Consider the following 19933-nt stretch of genomic DNA (forward strand, 5'->3'; position numbering starts at 1 on the left):
TTTCCTGTTTGGTGCCCTGCTGCTTTTCAGTTTTAATTTGAACATAAGAAATTGCCATACTGGGTCAGACCAAGGATCCATCAAGCCCAGCATCCTGTTTCCAGCAGTGGCTAATCTAGGCTACAAGTACCTGTCAGACCACTGCTGCACCTGTTTTAAGCTCCCATTCATTTTTCAGACTTTCTCTGTCTTTATGAATTAAAAATAATTATTCTAGTCGGGATTTTTTGTTTTATTTATTTTTGTAGCCCGTACAACCTAAAGTACTTTAGGTTGTACGGGCTACATACTTGGAAATAAGAATGTACACCCTTAAGAAACATTAAATCATAAACTTATTCACAAATAACATGCAACCAAATTACCCTTTATCATCTAAAAAGAATAATTAAAACATTAAAAAATTATGTATGTGCCTGACCATTTTGTAAACCGCCTAGACGGATATATATTTATCCTTTGTGCGGTATATAAGAACTTTTAAATAAATAAATAAATAGGAGAAAATTATTTTTCTCTCAACATACAATTAAGCTCTGGAATTTGTTGTCAGAAAATGTGGCTAAAACAGCCTAGCTGGGTTTAAAAAAAGGTTTGGATAAGTTCCTGGAGGAGAAGTCCATAAACTTAGTAAAGTTGATTTCACTGTTTATTACTGACATTTGTAGCATGGGATCTATTTAATGTTTGGATACTTGTATCCTGGATTGGAAATAGGATGCTGGGTTTGATGGACCCTTGATCTGAACCAGTATAGCAAATTTTTATGTTAACATGAACATCGCAAGAAAAAAAGTTTTCTTTATTGTTGCCTCCCTATAGGGTCATTCATCAAAACATCATAATGCATGCAATAATTGTACTATTGCATGGCGTGAATGCAAATATTTGGAAGAGGTGGATTTAGGGAGGGTGGGGTTTGGGCGGGATTCATTAAAATGAGGGGTAATATCGCATTGTGTGATAGCATAACGCATGCTATCGCACGGTTTTAACGCTGAAAATAACTACACCTTTTTACCTGGCGTTAAGCTGTGCGATATGCCCGAAACGGCCATAATGCAATTCGCGATAAATTTTGTGAATTGCATTTCAGTCATTTCTGGGTTTGGGGGGGAAAGTGAGAAAGGAGAGGGAACAGAGTGGAGGCGAGAGAGAAAGAGGGACAGCCTCTGGGGAGGCCTTCACATTATTCAACTATTTATATGACTATAGAAGGGCCAGCTAATAGCGCGAGGTGAGGCGTTGGTGGTAGTTTAGGGTTTAGGGGCCAGTTTTAAATGTAGAGTGAGACGTATGAGCAGCACAGTACACCTTAATGAAGATTTGAAGTCATTTGGAGTGAGGAAAGTCTCACAAAGATGAGATTTCTACTATGTTATCTTGGCCTAGCTTGATGGTACCCTGTTATAGAGTCCATCAAGGCAGGGTGAGAGATCATTATAGAAATCTCATCTTTGTGGGACATTCCTCACTCCAAATGATGTCAAATCTTCACCGAGGTGCACTGTGCTGTTCGTATGTCTCACTTTGCATGTAAAACTATGCGAAGTGGTATGTTTCCGCGCAGTGTGGTAATTCTAAAAATTACCCTAAACGCCTATTTGTTTTACTGCAGGCGTTATGCAAGTGATGATATAGTATTTTGATGAATCTAGGGGCTAGTTTGCTGCATGAGTGTAGCTGTGGCTCTGCTGTGTTTGTAACTTGATCATGATTTTTATCTTAGAAAATATTTTCACTATTTAAAAAATTTCATCTTTCAACTTTGCATTAATAATTTTTGGTCCATGGCAAGAAGCCAGTAGCTTCCAGAGGTGCTCAAAGGGTGCCGAGAAGATGGCTTTTATGGATCATCACAAGGTGTGCTATAGTACAAATAAAGGCCATTATGCTAATATGTTTCTGTGAGTAGTTCAACCCCATCAGGACATGTTGTGAGCATGCCTGATCAGCATGAGTAAATTCAAATCAAAGCTGGCTTGTAAGCTCACAGAAAAGTCCATTGAGTTGACCACAGAAATACAGGTTTCCAGCATTTGGTGAAGTGGCCCTCCGCTGCTTCAAATCCTCAGTTCAAAGATAAGGCTTAGAGGATGGCTAAGTCCTTCTCCACCTTCCTGCTGTTGCCTCCCAGCCTTTTCAAGCCATCAACACAGGAATTTGAGGGACTTGAATTGTGAATAAAGTAGGCAATTGCTGAACCTTGAGTGTCTCAGCACTGGTTATCTGTGCATGGCTTCAAGGACTTCAGTGTTGTCTAAATATCCTTTGTGCCTAAGTGGATATACTTTATTTAAAAGATGACCAAAACCATCTGTAACAAAGCAGATACCTGTTGCTGGAAGGAGACTAGCAGATTAGCCTAGGGCCATAGACAAACTAACAGGCAGAAGCATGAGAGGGAGAGCCCAGGCAGTGCTTTGAGCAAGAGAGGGATCAGGCTCTACCCCTGCCTAACAGGGAAAATCAGAAGGAAAAGTAAGAGAAGGATCAGACTGGTTAGTGATTAGAATAGCAGAGTCTGGGAAAACTCAACAGAGAAGAAACGATGGAGACAAAGCAGAAGGCAAAAGCTGAGTATCTGAGTCCAGCAGATGGAAACCGAAATAAAGAAGTGAGTTGAATTAGAATAGAAAATAGGGTAAAATAAAGCCCTGAGTAGTTGCTAATGAAGGCTTATGATGGTGTAGCCTGATGGAGGTTGAACTGGAATTCCAAACGAGCAGGAGGAAAACACTGGGACAAAAAAATATCTGTGTAGCTTTTCATCTGTGATTTTGCTTGGTTTCACCCCAACAGATCAGGCTTTTCTGTCAGAATACCATTTCAGGTTGCATCTCTTCTGCCCTGGCAGATCATGCTTTAATGGCTTTGGTGACATTGATTACTAAAGTCTACCTCTTCAAAAACAGGTGCAAGGCTGCAATGATGAGCTCTGTATTTCCATTTATTAGTGGTCATTGTCTTGCTAATATGGACTGAATTGTACAAGCCCAGTTTACAGAGTAGAGCCAGATTCCCACCCTTCTTTGTCCCATTTGTTTTTCAAGGTTTTTCTTTCTGCTTTTGTTTTATACTCTGATTTCAAAGAAATAAAGAAAATAAGACGAAAATGATACTTTTTCTCACAAAAAAATATAATTCATGTTTTCTGAAGGTGTGTGGATTTACCAGTTACAAAAGCTGGTCACATTTCTGCTAGATGGCAAACTAAACTACTAATTTCCAGAGCTTTCTGGAAATGTGGCATTTTTTCACTGTAGTGATTGCTCAGGTTCTTTCAGTTTCTTCTTATCTGCTCAACTTGTGTTTTTTTCAGTTGTGCCACGCTAGTAGGTCACCCATTCAAACATCATGTCTTCACTTTATCATGAGGAAAATGTAACCTCTCTGAGGTTTTTCATAAACCATTGGCCCATTGTAATCTTAAATAGCTTGATTGTCTAGATTGTGACGGTTACAGATTGCATCTATCAGAAATCCATCCAGTTGCTCAACCCAAAGAGCATTCAAACTCACTCAATACCAAGAGATTCCAGGTTAAAAATACTCTCCCTCTTGCAGGCTAGAGTTGTTTTGAACTTGTTTTGCCACAGGAAAGAGGGTGGGGACTTTATTCCAGATTTGGAGCCTTGTGGTTCTCAGAATTCACTAATAGCAAGATTAGGGAGGGTGTTCTCAATAATTAAGTGGCAATCTTGTGAGGAGAACCTTAAGATTTTGTGACTTAATGTTCTTCAAACTTCTGCTTTGGATAATTTTATTTGTTGTGTTAACATACTGAATAACATGAGCAAGAGTTTTACGTTTTCTTTCAGTTATTAGTTCGTGCAGGTGCTAAGCTAGACATCCAAGATAAAGATGGGGACACTCCTTTGCATGAAGCCTTGCGACACCATACTTTGTCACAGCTCCGTCAACTCCAAGATATGCAAGATGTGGGCAAAGTAGATACCGCTTGGGAGCCATCAAAGAACACAGTAAATAATTTACTTTCCTATTTATATTTTAATTTATAGTCATTTGTGTGGTGGTTGAAATTTTTTAAATTTTTACCTCTTAAAATTTGATATGTATCAATGTAGTAAGAATTTTGCAGCTGATACTTAATCTCAAGTTTAAATGCTTACTGCATGCATTTGCAGATCTGTATTTTGATACAGTAAATTTGCATGTACTTGCATATAACAGTCTAGATTTTAGGACTTGTTGAAATGGAAATTGAATCAAATTGAAGCAGTTAGAAATTGGCAGTATTTCCTAGCTTGTAGACAGGACCAGTGGGTTTATGCTCTCCTGCCAGCAGATGGAGACGGAGCAAGCTGACGCCACAGTATATATAACCCTTCAGTGACCCCAGCCTGCCTGTGTTCTCAATCTCCAGCAAATGGAGGATGTTCATCTCCCTAAGAGGATTGCTTTGAGCTTTTTGAAAGGAGAAATTTGAAATTCTAAATTCAGGAAAAGGAAGCCCTGCTCTCCTGCGGTGATACCTAAAGGTCCCCTCCCCCAGTTGAGAATTCCTAAGGAGATTTCCATGGTCCCTCAGAGGTGTGCCTTGGTCTGGTAGCTGGGTTTCCTGGCGTGGACTTAACTGCTAGATCAGTTGAAAGGCAGCAGGTGCAGGAGACTGAGTGTGGCGGTGATGGCAGATGCCATCTCCTCCCATAGCCAGAGACCATCTCTGTATTCAGCCGGTAAGCACTCAGCTCAGGTAAAGTTTAAAAAAATAAATAAGAGGAGAAAGTTTTACCTGAATCAGAGACAGAGGGGTTTCAGGACTTCCTCTGGTCTCCATTCTCGGCACACTGTGCCGATGTTAGTTTTCGCTCCCGTTGGGGTTGGGGAACTGGGCAGCCTGGTGGGTTGAGTGTCCCCCAGTGGGCTAGGCCCTGCTCTTAGGCATTTTTCTTGCACGCTGCGTGGTAGGCCACGGTGGCATTTTTGCAGATAGAGGTGTACCTTTTAAAATTTGGCCCATTGTGCGCTCGGTTTTTTTGGCGTGCTTTTTATGTGCCCAAACATTTTTACTTGCGTAACTTACAGCTTGTACTGTGCCTTGCCATGCTTTCTTCTAGGGCGCATTTCTTTTTTGAGCGCAAGCCATTCTGAGACACGTTTACCACAGCGATGGCGCTGGTAAGCAAGAAGCCTAAGCATCTTCCTATTTGTGTTGCCTGTCATATTAGGGCTTCTCAGCCTGACCTGGCTTCTAACCTCTATCAGCACTGTTCAGACACTCAGGGAGAGTTATCTTCCTTGGATTTTGCTAAACTTGGCTCTTCCCATTCTGATGGGTTGGTCACGGCCTTGACTGGGGGGACACCAGATCTTGGTTCTCCCTTGACTAGCTCCTCCACTGGCGTGGGCAGTTCTGTAGGGACCAGCTCCAGTTCCTTCTGGGCTTGGGCTGGACTGGCTGCTTTTTCTTGGGTGGAATTTTTTCAGACCTTATTAGCCATTCTTCAGGCGCAGTCCTCAAGTTTCCCCCATTTCTGTCCGGTCAGACCCTCAGCCGGTGGCTCCTTCCTCTTCCAGTCCTATGCTTAAGCACCGGGGCTCACCACGGCTCCCTGCTGGTGTTCCCAACAGGAATCCGGATGGCACTGATGAGGTTGATTCTGATTCCCTGGAAGATGGGGAAATTCCTCCAGGGCTGGAACCGCATTGAACATTGTGGTTCTTTCATAGAGATGAACTGCCGGCTCTGATTTCTCAGATCTTGAAACAGCTGGGTGTTCCTGGTTCGGATGCTACATCAGAGCCGAGGAAGTATCCCATTTTAGTTCCCTTATGTGTAAAGCCTGTTGTTTTTTCCCTGTGACGGATGCCATCCAGGAATTGATCTGGAATGAGATGCCCCAGAGGCAAATTTTAAAGGGGGTCAAACATTGGAAGGCCCTGAACCCCCTGGATCCGGCTGTGAGAGAGCATTTGCGTTTTCCCAAAGTGGATGCTCTGGTATTGCCATGTCTAAGTGGACGACTATCACCATAGAGGGAGGAGCGGCCTTGAAAGATGTACATGATAGGAGGATTGAGGCTATTCTTAAGCAAGCCGTTGAGGCAGTGGCAATGAATTTACAGATTGCCTCCTGTTACACTGTAGTGGCGAGAGATTGTCTGCTTCTCTCTCAGGAGGTTGATGAGTGTGGAGGGAGTTCCAGAGCAGTTATGGAGCCTGCTGCCGTCTTTTTAGCAGATGCAGACTGCGATTTGATCTGGACCTTGGCCAGCGGAGTGGCTTCAGTGATAGCGGCCAGGTGTCAACTCTGGTTACAAAATTGGTCAGCTGACAGCTTCAGTCAGTCTTACCAAGATGCCCTTTAAAGGCTCGCTCTAGTTTGGAAGCGAGTTGGAGAAACTGACCAGTAAGTGGGGCGAGTCTCCATTGCCTTGGTTGTTGGAGGATAAGAAACAGGTACAGTACCCCTTTGGTATGAGGGGTCGTTTCTCGGGTTCCAGGTGTTTTCGTCCCTACAGGAGGATGACCTTTCAGCGGACTCGGCCTTTTGGTAGGTCTCAGTCCTTTTGTCACCAGCAGCTCAAGAGAGGAGTGTGCTCGAGTGGTGGACCTTCCTGAGCTTCCCAATTAAGGTTTGCCGACCCATCTTCCAGAATAAGAAATAGGGGGACGTCTTTCTCTCATCGGAAGTGGCTAGACATCACATTGGACCAGTGGATCCTGGAAGTGTTACGCAAAGGGTATGTACTGGCATTTCGCAGTATTCCTCGGGACGTGTTGATGGTGTCCCCTTGCCACTCCCCACAGAAAAAGCAGGCAGTGGAGTTAATGCTTCAAAGGCTACTCAGACTGAGGGCTGTGGCTCCCGTGCCCACGACTCAAGAAATTATGTGGCAATGTTCCATTTATTTTGTTGTGCCCAAGAAGGGAGGGCTCCTTTCATCCCATCTTGGATCTCAAGATGGGCGATAACCTTTTTGGAACAAGAGTTCAAGATGCAGTAACCCAACTTGAACACTCTGAAACGCTGCGCCAATTATCTGCTATCCCACAAGATACTTCATCTGTCTCACACCGCCCGGCACGAAAAGATACCAGAAAACCCTACTATAGACCACATAGGTACTTTCCTCCAGCACCCCGTGGTAGAGCATCCAGACCGCTGCAAAGATCCCAGCCTAGACAACCGAGGGCTTCTAGGCCTCAACCTCTCCCTCAAACAGGCCCAGCATCAGGCTTTTGAAAAACAACCAGAGGACTGCAGGAACTCCATCAACCCCAAACCAACCATACCAGTGGGAGGTAGTCTCTCTCTTTCACACCCATTGGTCAAATATCACAACAGATCAATGGGTACTATCAATTATAGCATGAGGTTACCAACTAAATTTTCTCACAGTACCAAAAGACTCTCCACCAAAGTCTCTTTGGTTACACAGGGATCATATCACTCTTCTGCAAGCAGAATTATCCACCCTTCTGAGAGCCAGGGCCATAGAACCAGTTCCCCGACCTCAGCAGGGCAGAGGATTCTACTCCCGTTATTTCCTCATTCCAATGAAAACAGAAGGCCTACGTCCCTTCCTAGACCTACGAAATCTCAACAAATTTCTACAGAAAGAGAAGATCAGAATGGTCTCTTTAGGCACCATGCTTCCTCTTCTTCAAACAGGAGACTGGCTCTGTTCTCTGGATCTGCAAGATGCTTACGCTCACATTCCAATATTCCCTCCTCATCGCAAGTTTCTGCGTTTCCTGGTGGGTCATCAGTATTTCCAATACTGGGTTCTGCCTTTCGGACTTGCCTCAGCACCCCGAGTATTCACAAAGTGCCTAGCAGTAGCAGCGGCTCATTTCCACAAAGAAAGTGTACACGTTTTTCCTTACCTAGACGACTGGTTCATCAGAAGCCAATCACAGCAAGGAGCTCTTGCTTCTCTCAGGCTCACAATCAATCTTTTCCATTCGCTGGGATTTCTAATCAACTACCAAAAATCCCACCTCATCCCATCTCGCTTACTGCAATTCATGGGAGCAAAGTCGAACACCATAATATCAAGAGCCTTCCTCCCGAAAGACCGGGCGGGGACACACTCCTCATTAGCAAACTCTCTGCGCTTAAACAAACAGGCGACAGCACATCAGTTTCTAACTCTGCTCTGTCACATGGCCTCCACAGTTCATGTCACTCCTATGGCCAGATTAGCCATAAGAATAACCCAATGGACATTAAGATCACAGTGGATACAAGCCATTCAACCACTGTCATCCCCAGTTCAAATAACCCACCAACTACGTTCATCTCTCCTCTGGTGGGCGAACAAGAACAACTTGCGCAAAGGCCTACCCTTCCAACAGCCAATTCCGCAAGTAATTTTAACTACAGATGCATCCACCTTAAGTTGGGGAGCTCACATAGACAATCTCCAAACCCAGGGTACTTGGACAAAACTCGAAGCAACATTTCAAATCAATTTCCTGGAACTTCGAGCTATATGTTATGCTCTACATGCGTTCAAGGACTGTCTTTCACACAAGACTGTTCTGATACAAACGGACAACACAGTTGCCATGTGGTACCTGAACAAACAGGGAGGTACGGGCTCGTATCTCCTTTGTCAAGAAGCCGCACAGATTTAGGACTGGGTCCTGACACATTCCATGTTTCTCCGGGTCACTTATCTGGCAGGAATTCACAATGTGCTAGCAGACCATCTCAGTCATCAATTCCAACCTCACGAGTGGTTCCTGGATCCCTTAGTAGCGACCAGGATATTTCACCGTTGGGGTCAACCAATGATGGACCTCTTTGCATTCGAGCTGAATCACAAAGTAGACAGATTTTGCTCTCTGCACAAACAAACCAGTTAGCCAGGGATGCCTTTGCTCGCCCCTGGAATTCAGGTCTTCTATACGCGTATTCCCCGATACCGCTAATATCCAAGATTCTAGTGAAACTACAACAGGACAAAGGGGTCCATGATACTCATAGCCCCGTATTGGCCTCGACAAATGTGGTTCCCCATGCTTCTCGATCTCTCAATCAGGAACCCGATTCACCTGGGTACAGCTCCCACTCTCATAACTCAGGATCAGGGCAGGTTGCGCCATCCCAACCTTCAATCCCTATCTCTAGCAGCCTGGATGTTGAAAGCTTGATCCTGCAACCACTCAATCTTTCAACTAATGTCTCTCAAGTGCTTGTAGCTTCATGTAAGCCTTCTACACGAAAAAACTATAGTTCGACGTGCAAAAGATTCACCACGTGGTGTGCGCAGAAAAGTATTGACCCTTTTTCCTGCCCCATAACATCTTTGTTGGACTATCTCTGGCACCTTTCAGACTCTGATCTCCAGACCTTGTCAGTAAGGGTACACCTAAGTGCTATATCAGCTTAAGTCATCTAAAACCCCCTATACGGCCAACAGTCACAGAATGGGACCTTAATGTGGTACTAACAAGACTAATGCGTTCTCCTTTTGAACCCATGGATTCCTGCTATGTTAAATTTCTCACATGGAAGACTATCTTCTTAATAGCATTTACATCTGCTAGAAGGGTTATTGAGTTACAAGCACTTGTCACATACTCACTCTATACAAAATTCCTACATGACCAAGTGGTACTCCATACACACCCAAAATTCCTTCCCAAGGTTGTTACAGAATTCCATTTAAATCAGCCAATAGTCTTGCCCACGTTCTTCCCAAGACCTCACTCTCACCAAGGGGAGTGGTCTTTGCATACCTTGGACTGTAAACATGCACTTGCATATTACTTAGACCGCACTGCAGACCATAGGAAATCCACTCAACTCTTTTTGTTTCTTTTGATCCAAACAAACCAGGTAAAGTAGTGGGCAAACAAACTCTCTCCAACTGGCTTGCAGATTGTATAGAGTTCTACTATGAAAAAGCAGGCCTTCCTCTCCAAGGGCGAGTAAAGGCGCATTCAGTAAGAGCAATGTCAACTTCAGTAGCACACTATCGTTCAGTGCTAATAGCTGACATATGTAAAGCTGCTATATCAGTCACTACACAAAAGCCAACTCCTCTCCTAATATATACCAAAAAAATAATGGAGAGGGAAACGCTATTCCCATCAACAACATGTATTTATAATATTTTTCAATTATTTATACATAAGGAGACTGGTATCATAAAACTAGGCACCTACTGTTGTCTATCCACCGTCTCCCGCCCACATAGGGCCTCACAGTATCAGCTCTTATGGCACCATAGTCATAATCATGTACCATCTCCCCTATGTCATTTTTTATTTTTTATTTTTTATTTACTGTCTTTTTTATTGCAACTTTATTACTGAAAAATGAATATAAATGTTAAAAAGCTTTAGCTTAGTTGTAACTTTAGTTGTAACCACTAGTTCCTTAATTTCCAAAAAGAGATACTTAGCTCAGGTAGCCGGCGAATAAGCAAACTATTCCATAACTGTTCCCAACACGGACCATGTTTCGGCTAAAATAGCCTTCATCAGGAGATATTTATTTATTTATTTTTATTTTATTTATTAACTTTTATTTACCGACATTCGTGCAGCACATCATGCCGGTTTACAAAGAACTCAGGTGGGTGATACAATAAAACAATAAAACAAAAACAATGTACAAAGAATAAAACAAAAGTAAAACCATAACGATGTAACCTTGGAACAAAATACTATTCCTTACAATAAGGACACATTAACCGATCATGATCAAAAAATAAATTAAGATATGTTTATCGAATATTCTTATCACGCCACAAATTCTCCATATCTCCAACCCTTACACAGGAACTGATAGTTCTCAAAATCGGGTAGTCATACTTATACAAATCTAACAATAGCGCTGCACGCATCTCCGAACTTCAGGCACTATCCTGTCAGGAACCGTCCTTAGGTTCACGCCTAGAACCATACAACTGCACATGGTCTCCTCCGTCTTACCGAAATTGGTTTCCCAGTTTCACATGAACCAAACCATCTCGAGACCATCTTCAGATGAGCTTAAGGACTCTGAAGACTCTGCCTCCTTCGCCATCTAAATGTCGGCAGATTCCTAGTCAGATACCTGAAAAGATCGAGACCTGTGCGCAAAACTGATCACCTGTTCATTCTTCACAGCGGGAAGGAACAAGGGGAAGCGGCATAGCGGGCAACCATAGCCCGCTCTATCAACGAAGTAATTAATGCAGCCTACATAGAGGCAGGAAAACCATTACCTCTACAGGTCAAGGCGCATTCTACAAGGGCCCAGGCAGTCTCCTGGGCTGAAACCAAACCGCTTTCGCTAGCCGAGATCTGTCGGGCAGCGACATGATCCTCCCTACACACCTTCTCCAGGTTCTACCGTCGGGATGTTCGGGCCAGGGAGGACACAGCTTTTGCAAGGGCAGCACTAAGTGGGCCACGGACAACCTCCCACCCTGTAGGGGAGTAGCTTTTGTACATCCCATTGGTCCTGAGTCCATCTGACTACACGCTAGGAAATGGAGAAATTACTTACCTGAAAATTTTGTTTTCCTTAGTGTAAACAGATGGACTCAGCATCCCGCCCATGGCTGCTCCAGAAATCAAGAACCTCGGATATCCACACTGGCTTTTCGAAGAGAATACTGAAGAGCTAAGCATGCTGCACGGGTGTGTGTAGGCTGACGTCCGCTTTGAAATCTGACTCAGTCTCCCGTCTACTATCAGGAGAGCACAATACCCATTGGTCCTGAGTCCATCTGTCTACACTAAGGAAAATGAAATTATCAGGTAAGTAATTTCTCCATTATAAAACCTTATATCCAGAAGATTCAAATCCCTTAAATGCTTAGGGTGTAATAATTTAGCTTCTCCTAGGACAAGCAGGATAGTAGTCCTCACATGTGGGTGATATCGGATGGAGGCCAGCACAGAAAACTTTTGTCAAGGTTTCTAGAAGCTTTGATCAGCAGACTGAGCATGCCCAGCATGCTACTGTCTGCGTGTCCATGCGAGGTCCCCCTTCAGTCTCGGTGCTGTTGCCTCGTTTGTGGAGTTCTCCATTTTCTTATTTTTTCCTTGTCAGTTTCGGGGTTTTTCCTGATTTCCTCAATGGATTCCCCTTCGCGGTTGGTGCCTCCTCAGTCGTTAGGTTATCTTTATCATTGTTTTCCAAATTTGCATTCGATTCCTGACTCATCGCCTTTCGGTGTCCGCCAGTCATCGACCGCACGCCGGGTGTTTTTCATGGCGTTGACTGGTTTTTATCTGTGCCCCCAGTGCCCGTGGGCCATGTCTATCACAGATCGCATGAGGTTTGCAACCTCTGCCTGGGGACCTTGCAGAAAGTCCTTGGATGCCATCTGTGTGACCAGATGACCCCCAAAGGCTATCGGGCACGCCTCGATAAGATGGGAGAAACGTTTTAGAGCCCCAAAATCGACTCCTTCTACTCCTGTCGGCCTCATCGATGCCAAGAGGTCGAGGGGAACCACTCCACATGCTTCCCCTTGCTGTTTCTCTCACCAGTACTTACAAGGATCTTGGGAACGGTGATAGGTCCTCGGTGATTTCACCACTCTCCTGGTCATCGGGATCCTCTGTTTCCTTGGCACCAGGGAAAGATCGAGCCAGGCACTGACTGAGATCTGCAAACATCACCATCTGTTGCCGTCAACGCACGGCCCCAGTTCCAGAGCAGTGGCGGCTGCTGGGCAAAGGAAGAGCTGGTGACTCCTCATCCCCCTCCCTCAGTCCTGGCCACCCTGGACTTTCAGGAGGAGTTGAACCACAGGGTGCAGTCCGTGGTGCTCAAAGCGCTAGAGCATTGAGCTGCTGGTGCCACCGGCCCCATACTGGTGCCCAAGCCTCCTCCATCAATGTTAGCACCCCTGCTAGAGCATCTGGTCATCCTCTTGGGTGCACTCCGGACGCAGTCAGAGCCCAAGAGGCCCTTGATTCCCCAATGGCCTCTGATACCCTCTACTGGGGCAATTCTACTTCTCCGGTCCTTCGAGGAAGAAGATGCGGCTGGTTCAGTGTTTCCCCAGGCCACGGTTCCCTGAGCCTTTGCCGGGTCCTTCTGGCCTCCTGCGGCCTCCGATCCCCTCAGTGCCAGGGGAACCATTGATTCCCGCGATGCCCTCGAGGCCTCTGAGCCATTGGAGCCCAGGGCTGATACCCCTCGCAGACCTTGCCCACGGAACGCTGGTCCCAGTGAGGAGGAAGGGACTTATGACCCTTGGGGTGATGACTCCACAGACTCGTCCTCTGATTATTCGAAGGGCACCGATGGTCCCCCAGGGACCTGTCTTTTGTGGGGTTTGTCAGGGCCATGATCTGCACTCTTACCCAATTTTAGTTCGTGAAGTAGATGTATATTGTTTGTTTATACAAATTTATATGGCAGTTATCGACATCCGAAAAGATCAAAAAATCTTGTTCCTCAAGATGTAGAACCCTCCAAATATCCAATAAATCCAACTTCCACATAATGGGACCCCAGCTGATTATGGAAATTGCCTGGTCAGTCTAGGAGGCTTAGCATCAACAAGAGGATCTGCCACTGTATTAAAGTCTCCCTGCAAAATAACCATGTAGTTAGAAAACTGGCTCAACATTGATACTAGCTCAGTATAAAAGGAATGGCTATACGCATTAGGAGCGAATACATTTTCATTTTTTTTCATTTTCATTTATTAAAATTTATTGATCGCCTAACACAGAATAGGCCTAGGCGATGAACAAAAAATACATACATAATAAAAACAACAATAAACACACACTTAAGACAAAAATATTTTTTTTAGTTTCACAGAAACTGGGGGAAAAATACTACCAAATAATGGTATCTCTGTCCCTAGATCAAGTTATTTATTATTCGTCAGTTGACATTAACAAAAGCTCATAGCAATTACTCTACTCACATTATTCTCATTTTTCTAAATAACCATATTCTCACATTCTTTCCACTGAAAACTGAATTACACATACTTCAGGCTGTTACATATTATAAGCACGGCGGAGTAAAAACTCTTTAAATTCTAATTTAAATCTTTTAATATCATCCAAAGACCTCAATTCCACAGGAATGAGATTCCACTGAGTAGGAGCTGCTATGGAAAAAGAGGTCTCCCTCGTACTAAACAACTTAGCATGTCAAACTAAAGGGATCTCTAAAAGATTCAATTGAGAAAATCTCAAACATCTTACAGGTTTATAAATCCGTAATAATGCATTAAGCCAATATGAAGAATCTGAAGCAAGAAGCTTATAGACTATCATGCCAATTTTAAACACAATACGCTCGGTAACTGGCAGCCAATTAAGCCTACATAAAGTAGGAGAAATCCGCTCGAAACGCTTAGAATGAGAAACTAACCTAGCGGCTGAATTCAATAAAAGCTATATTGAATAAATCAAACCTTTAGGTAAACCAATATAAAGACTATTGCAATAGTCAATATGCGGAAATATGATCGCCCGTACCACTGTCAAGAAATCACTGTCATAAAGCAAGTGTCGTAAACTTGCTAACAACCGGAGTTTAAAGAAACCAATTTTAATGAGAGACCTAATCTGAGGTTTGAATGAAAAGGTAGAATCAAGCAACACACAAAGGCTCCTTATAGGTTTAACCAGAGAGAATGAAATTTTATCTATAGACACTGTATCGTATCATATTAAAAAGGGAGCCACTAACCTGAATAAACTTGACTCTGGATCTGAAATTTGCTTTTCCATTTGGAAGGGAAAATCTTTATGCATAAGCAGGGCCACTCCCCTCTGCCTTCTATTAAAGGAAGAAAAGGAAACTTGTCCTACCATTGAGATATTAACTTCTTGTGTTCTTTGGAAGTCATGGGTTTTCTGTAAAAACGCAACCTGCATTTTAGCCCTGTGGAAGAAAGTTAACAATTTCTTTCTCTTAATGGGAGAGTGGATGCCATCCACATTAAGGGAAAAAACATTATCGCCCATTAAGAAGAAAATAAAAACACATGACAAAGTACATCATTTTATGTTGCCCAGATATCCACCAGCTTAGATGTCCCTGCCAAAAGAAATTAACCCATTAAGTTTCTCTGGACCTCAGAAAAAGTATAGCACCAGTGAAAAACATGATTTGTAATCACTGAAAGAAAACGGACATAGTATCTTCAAGCATATGTCCTTCCTGGCTGAACAGTGAGCAGGTTATATCTGTGCTGCTAGCAGTGCATCTTACCTGAGACCAGCATCTGCAAGTTTAAACGATTTTCTTTTCTATTTTCCCCAGATATATTGCTTTTCTCTCTGTTCTAAATCTCTTGTTTGTGGCTAAATAGAGTTCTTAATAGAGAGAGTAGAATTCTGCTCACTAACTGCCTGGTGTGTGGCTGTGAGCTATAACGGGGGGAAAAAACACCCCCAAAAACTTTTCTGCTGCTGTTTTGGTCCGGGGTTGTTGAAATTCTTACAATTGCATTCTAGGTGGAATAATAATTGTTAGATATTATTCTAATTTCCAAGCTGCTTGTTTAAGTGGGAAACTGAGTAATAGTTCCTCCTAGAGATTTAGGGATGCTTTGAAACTATTTTGAAACTGTTACACAGGTTCAGGTAGCCAGAATCTAGTTTGAACTGGTATCTCCAAGAACATGTCCTACCTGGCTTCACAGTCAGCAGGTTATACCTCTCTGCAGCTAGCAGTGCATCTTACCTGGTTACTGCTTCTGCTATAGTGGAAGCCTAAAATTTTCTAACTGTTTAGTAATATCAACTGTTTAATTTCCACCCACCCCTGAGTTTACTTTCTTATATAGTCTTCCCTGCACTGCTAGTTAATTAGCGTCAATTACTTCTTCTGCCATTACATAATAGTTCCTTACAGCTCAGATAATAACTTAAACTGGCACAGTGTTTGTAAAATAGGTTTTCCAATTCTACCTATTTATCTTTACAAGCTAACACTAATACTTTTAGTTTTACTTCAAATACTTAAAAAGTAAAAAAAAAAAAATCCTTGCTAGAGCCTAAACTTTACCTTACCTTATTTATATGATTTAAGGAATTAGTGAATAATTAACAAAATGTCTTTCTTTCAAAGCAACAATTGTGGTGCCTATGTCCCAAGACCTATCATTTGGAGAATCAAAGGTTGTTCCTTTTGCCTTCAGCTGTCTGCAATTAAAATGGAACTCATTCTTCTAAGGGAGGAATTGTCTAGGTTTCAATTAAACTCTTCTTCCTTGAGCCACTCCATATCTCGCACCCATCTCCCACAGAAACCCAGGAAAAAAATGGTTTACAATGGGCTCTGGTAGAACAAGACATGTGACAGACACCCACCTTCCCCAACTTTACAGCATCCTGTGCATCAACCCCCACTCCCACACAGATGTCAGACATCCAGAATTCAAAATCCCAGGAACAACTGGAAACAGTGGGCTCTGGGAGAATAAGGCCTGGGATGAAAAGATACCCAGTCTCACCAATGTTGCCCCTACATAATGCTTTTTTCTGCATTGGAGAATGAAGAAACCTTAGCAATAGATAATGAAGTTAAGTCACCCAGTGTATTCAGAAGCCCTGCAACAGAGCAAAATGTCATAAAAGAAAGCTGCTTCTGCTGGGAGACGCAACCATCAGAGGAACCAATTTAAGAGCACTTTTTGTTGGAGACACAATAGTTAAATGCATTCAAGGATCCTCGGCTAGTAGAAATGCAAACCAGATAGTCCAAGTCATTGAAGATGAAAGTAGGAACCTTGATATCAGTGTTATCCATCTGGGGATCAACGATATCAATAGAAATGGTATCCATGAAGTACAAAAAATTTCCAAAATCTAGGCAAGGCACACTGTAAAGTATATTGGCTTTTCAGAAATATTACCTGTTCATGGAAAGGGAAATGAGAGGATATGCCATATAAATAATTTCAATTCCTGGCTCAAAACCTGCTGTACAGAAAATGGTTTTGGATACATTGGAGGCTGGGGTCATGTATGGAGCAGTAAAAAGTAAGGATGGCCTATTTCTCACAGGACAAGCAGGATGGTTGTCCTCACAAATGGGTGACATCGAGGATGGAGCCCAACCATGGAAAACTTCTGTCAAAGTTTCAGGAACTTTGACTGGCCCCTACTGGGCATGCCCAGCACGGCACTAACCCTGCAGCCAGCAGGGGTCTCCCTTCAGTCTTCTTTTTTCCGCGCAGCAGTAAGCCACGCAGTTAAGGAGCTCTTACCACATTCCTGACAGGAATTTCTTCAACTAATTTCTTGAAGAAAAATTTGCCCCTCAGGGGTCTCCCCTCTTCAAATTTAGCTCCGCGGTACTTCGGTAAGTTTTTGCCGTTGTTTTTGTCGACTACCGTCGAGTTCGGCCCTCGAGGCCTGTTGGCAGTCGACCGTCCCACGGCTAAATTTTGGCCTATGGCCATGGCGTCGGGGTTCCGTCGGTGCCCGGACTGTACACGTACTATGTCCATCACAGACCCACATAGAGTCTGTGTTTTGTGTTTAGGGAGTGAGCATGATGTTCTGACTTGCACCAAATGTGCCCTAATGACACCAAAAGGTCGCAAAGCCAGAATGGAGAAAATGGGACTCCTTTTCCATGCTCACACTCAGACGCCATCAATTGTATGGACGTCATCGGAACCGGCACCGTCGAAGTCTCACCATCGTCGACAGCCTCCCGGTGACCGCCTGCCATTGATGTCTCCGCGGCCATCGACTCCCGTCCCTTCCCCCAAAGATCGAGGGGATCGGAGAGAAAAACATCGCCATCGACGTCACAAGTCTCGGACCGTCGGGGAATCGAAGTCATCGACCTCAGTACTGTCCGAGCCTCCGAAGAAGAAGTCTCGACCAGAAGTGGCACCGTCCTCTCCTGTCTCGCAGACACCGAGGCAACGCTCACCCCTTCGGGGTTTGGGAGCCGCGACTCTACCGGTGACGGTGGTCCCTCCGGCTCAGCCTCAGCCTCCCTCTCCCGTGGAGCCGGGTATTGTTACCCCAGGTCTCCTGGTAGAACTGGACCGCCTGGTCCAGGAGGCCATCGGCAAGGCAATGCAACGGTTCCAGACTCCTCCGGCACCGAGAGTGGAACCGGTCACCAACCCGATTCCAGCAGCACTGGCACCGCTGCTTGCCCGGATGGAAGCGCTTATGACTGCCCTTCCTCCGGTGATACCCGGGTCTCCGACAGCTATCTCATCGGGTGGAGAAACACCGTACCGAATTCCCCCTTCGGGGGTAGTACCATCGGTACCATGTCGTCCCTCGCCACCGATGCACTCCATGGGGGCGATACGCACATCAGCTCCACCGAGATTTTCGATGACGGCACCCATACCTTCGATGCCGACACCGATTCCTTCGATGCCGGCACCGGCACCGATGCCATCGAGGACATTCTCGATGCCCCTGGCAATTCCTTAGAGTTTCTCGGAGCCTCAACCGGGGCCTTCAGGTATCCAACCCCCTCATGGTCCTACGGTTCAGCAACCTGATCCTTATGACACCTGGGGTGATGATACCTCCACAGACACCGATGATTTGCCTTCACCACCCTCTCCTGCGGGAAGTAGAAAGCGTTCTCCTCCTGAGGACCTTTCTTTCATAAATTTCGTGAAGGAAATGTCGGAGTTGGTCCCTTTTCAGCTTCAATCGGAGCAAGATGACAGGCACCAGATGATGGAGTTGCTCCAATTCTTGGATGCCCCTAAAGTCATCACTTCTATTCCAATTCATCAGGTTTTTCTGGACCTTCTAAAAAAGAATTGGGAATCTCCTGGATCTGTTGCTCCAGTAAACAAAAAAGCTAACTCTACCTATCTTGTACAGTCAGCACCTGGCTTTCAGAAACCTCAGCTAGACCACCACTCTGTTGTGGTAGAATCAGCTCAAAAGAAAGCTAAAAGAATAAAGCCACATTCTTCCATACCTCCTACTAAGGAAAATAAATTCCTAGATAGTATAGGTAGGAAAGTATACCAAGGAGCCATGCTAACTTCCAGAATAGCCTCTTATCAGCTATATATGACCCAATACAATAGGGTCATTCTTAAACAGATACAGGAGTACTCAGATACCTTACCAGAGCAGTTCCAACCACAACTTCAATCCCTACTAAATAAAGGGTTTGAAGCTGGGAAGCATGAGATAAGAACAGCTTACGACATCTTTGATGCTTCCACCAGACTTTCTGCTACGGCCATCTCCGCAAGACGCTGGGCTTGGCTTAAGTCATCTGACCTTCGTCCGGAGGTTCAGGACAGGCTCTCTGACCTGCCCTGTCTAGGGGATAATTTGTTTGGTGAGCAAATTCAGCAAATCGTTGCTGAATTGAAGGATCATCATGAGACACTTAAACAGCTCTCATCCATTCCTTCTGACTTACCTTCTAAACAGCCGTTTAAAAAGGACCCAAAAAAGTCCTCCTTCTGTCCACGGAAGTATTATCCCCCACAAACCAAGTCTAGATCTGCGAGGCCTTACCATAAATCTCAGCCTCACCAGTCTCGAAAACAAAAGCCCACAGCAGCTCCACAACCTGGCCCTGCATCGGGTTTTTGACTTTCAATTAGAGAGCAGTTGCCAAATCCCTCTTCCAACCATACCAGTAGGAGGTCGGTTAAGCCACTTTCTAGAAAAATGGCATCATATCACCACAGATCAATGGGTGATAGCGATAATTGCACACGGTTACCACCTCAACTTCCTGACTCTCCCTTCGGACTCCCCACCCATGCAGGCGTGGGGATTCACCGATCACTCTGTTCTTCTTGAGCAGAAAGTTTCCCTTCTCCTCCAGTCAAACGCTATAGAACCCGTTCCTCCCTCACAACAAGGACTAGGGTTCTACTCCAGGTACTTTCTGATCCCAAAAAAGTCAGGAGGACTTCGACCAATCCCGGACCTACGGGCCCTCAAGTACCTTCACAGAGAGAAGTTCAAGATGGTAACCCTGGGCTCGCTTCTCCCTCTGCTGCAAAGAGGGGACTGGCTC

The 19933-nt window shown here is 44.4% G+C and overlaps 1 protein-coding gene across 2 annotated transcripts in view; it reads left to right on the top strand.

The window, feature by feature from the left end:
• MIB1 (mindbomb E3 ubiquitin protein ligase 1) overlaps positions 1-19933 on the top strand; it is a 331151-nt gene that overhangs the window by 240212 nt on the left and 71006 nt on the right. For both annotated transcript variants that reach the window (XM_029591112.1, XM_029591111.1), the window contains exon 15: positions 3822-3983. In XM_029591112.1, the coding sequence (XP_029446972.1) occupies positions 3822-3983 (162 nt within the window). The remainder of the gene's footprint in view (positions 1-3821; positions 3984-19933) is intronic.

The sequence above is a fragment of the Rhinatrema bivittatum genome, chromosome 2 (genome assembly GCF_901001135.1).
Source record: "Rhinatrema bivittatum chromosome 2, aRhiBiv1.1, whole genome shotgun sequence".
Classification (NCBI taxonomy): domain Eukaryota; kingdom Metazoa; phylum Chordata; class Amphibia; order Gymnophiona; family Rhinatrematidae; genus Rhinatrema; species Rhinatrema bivittatum.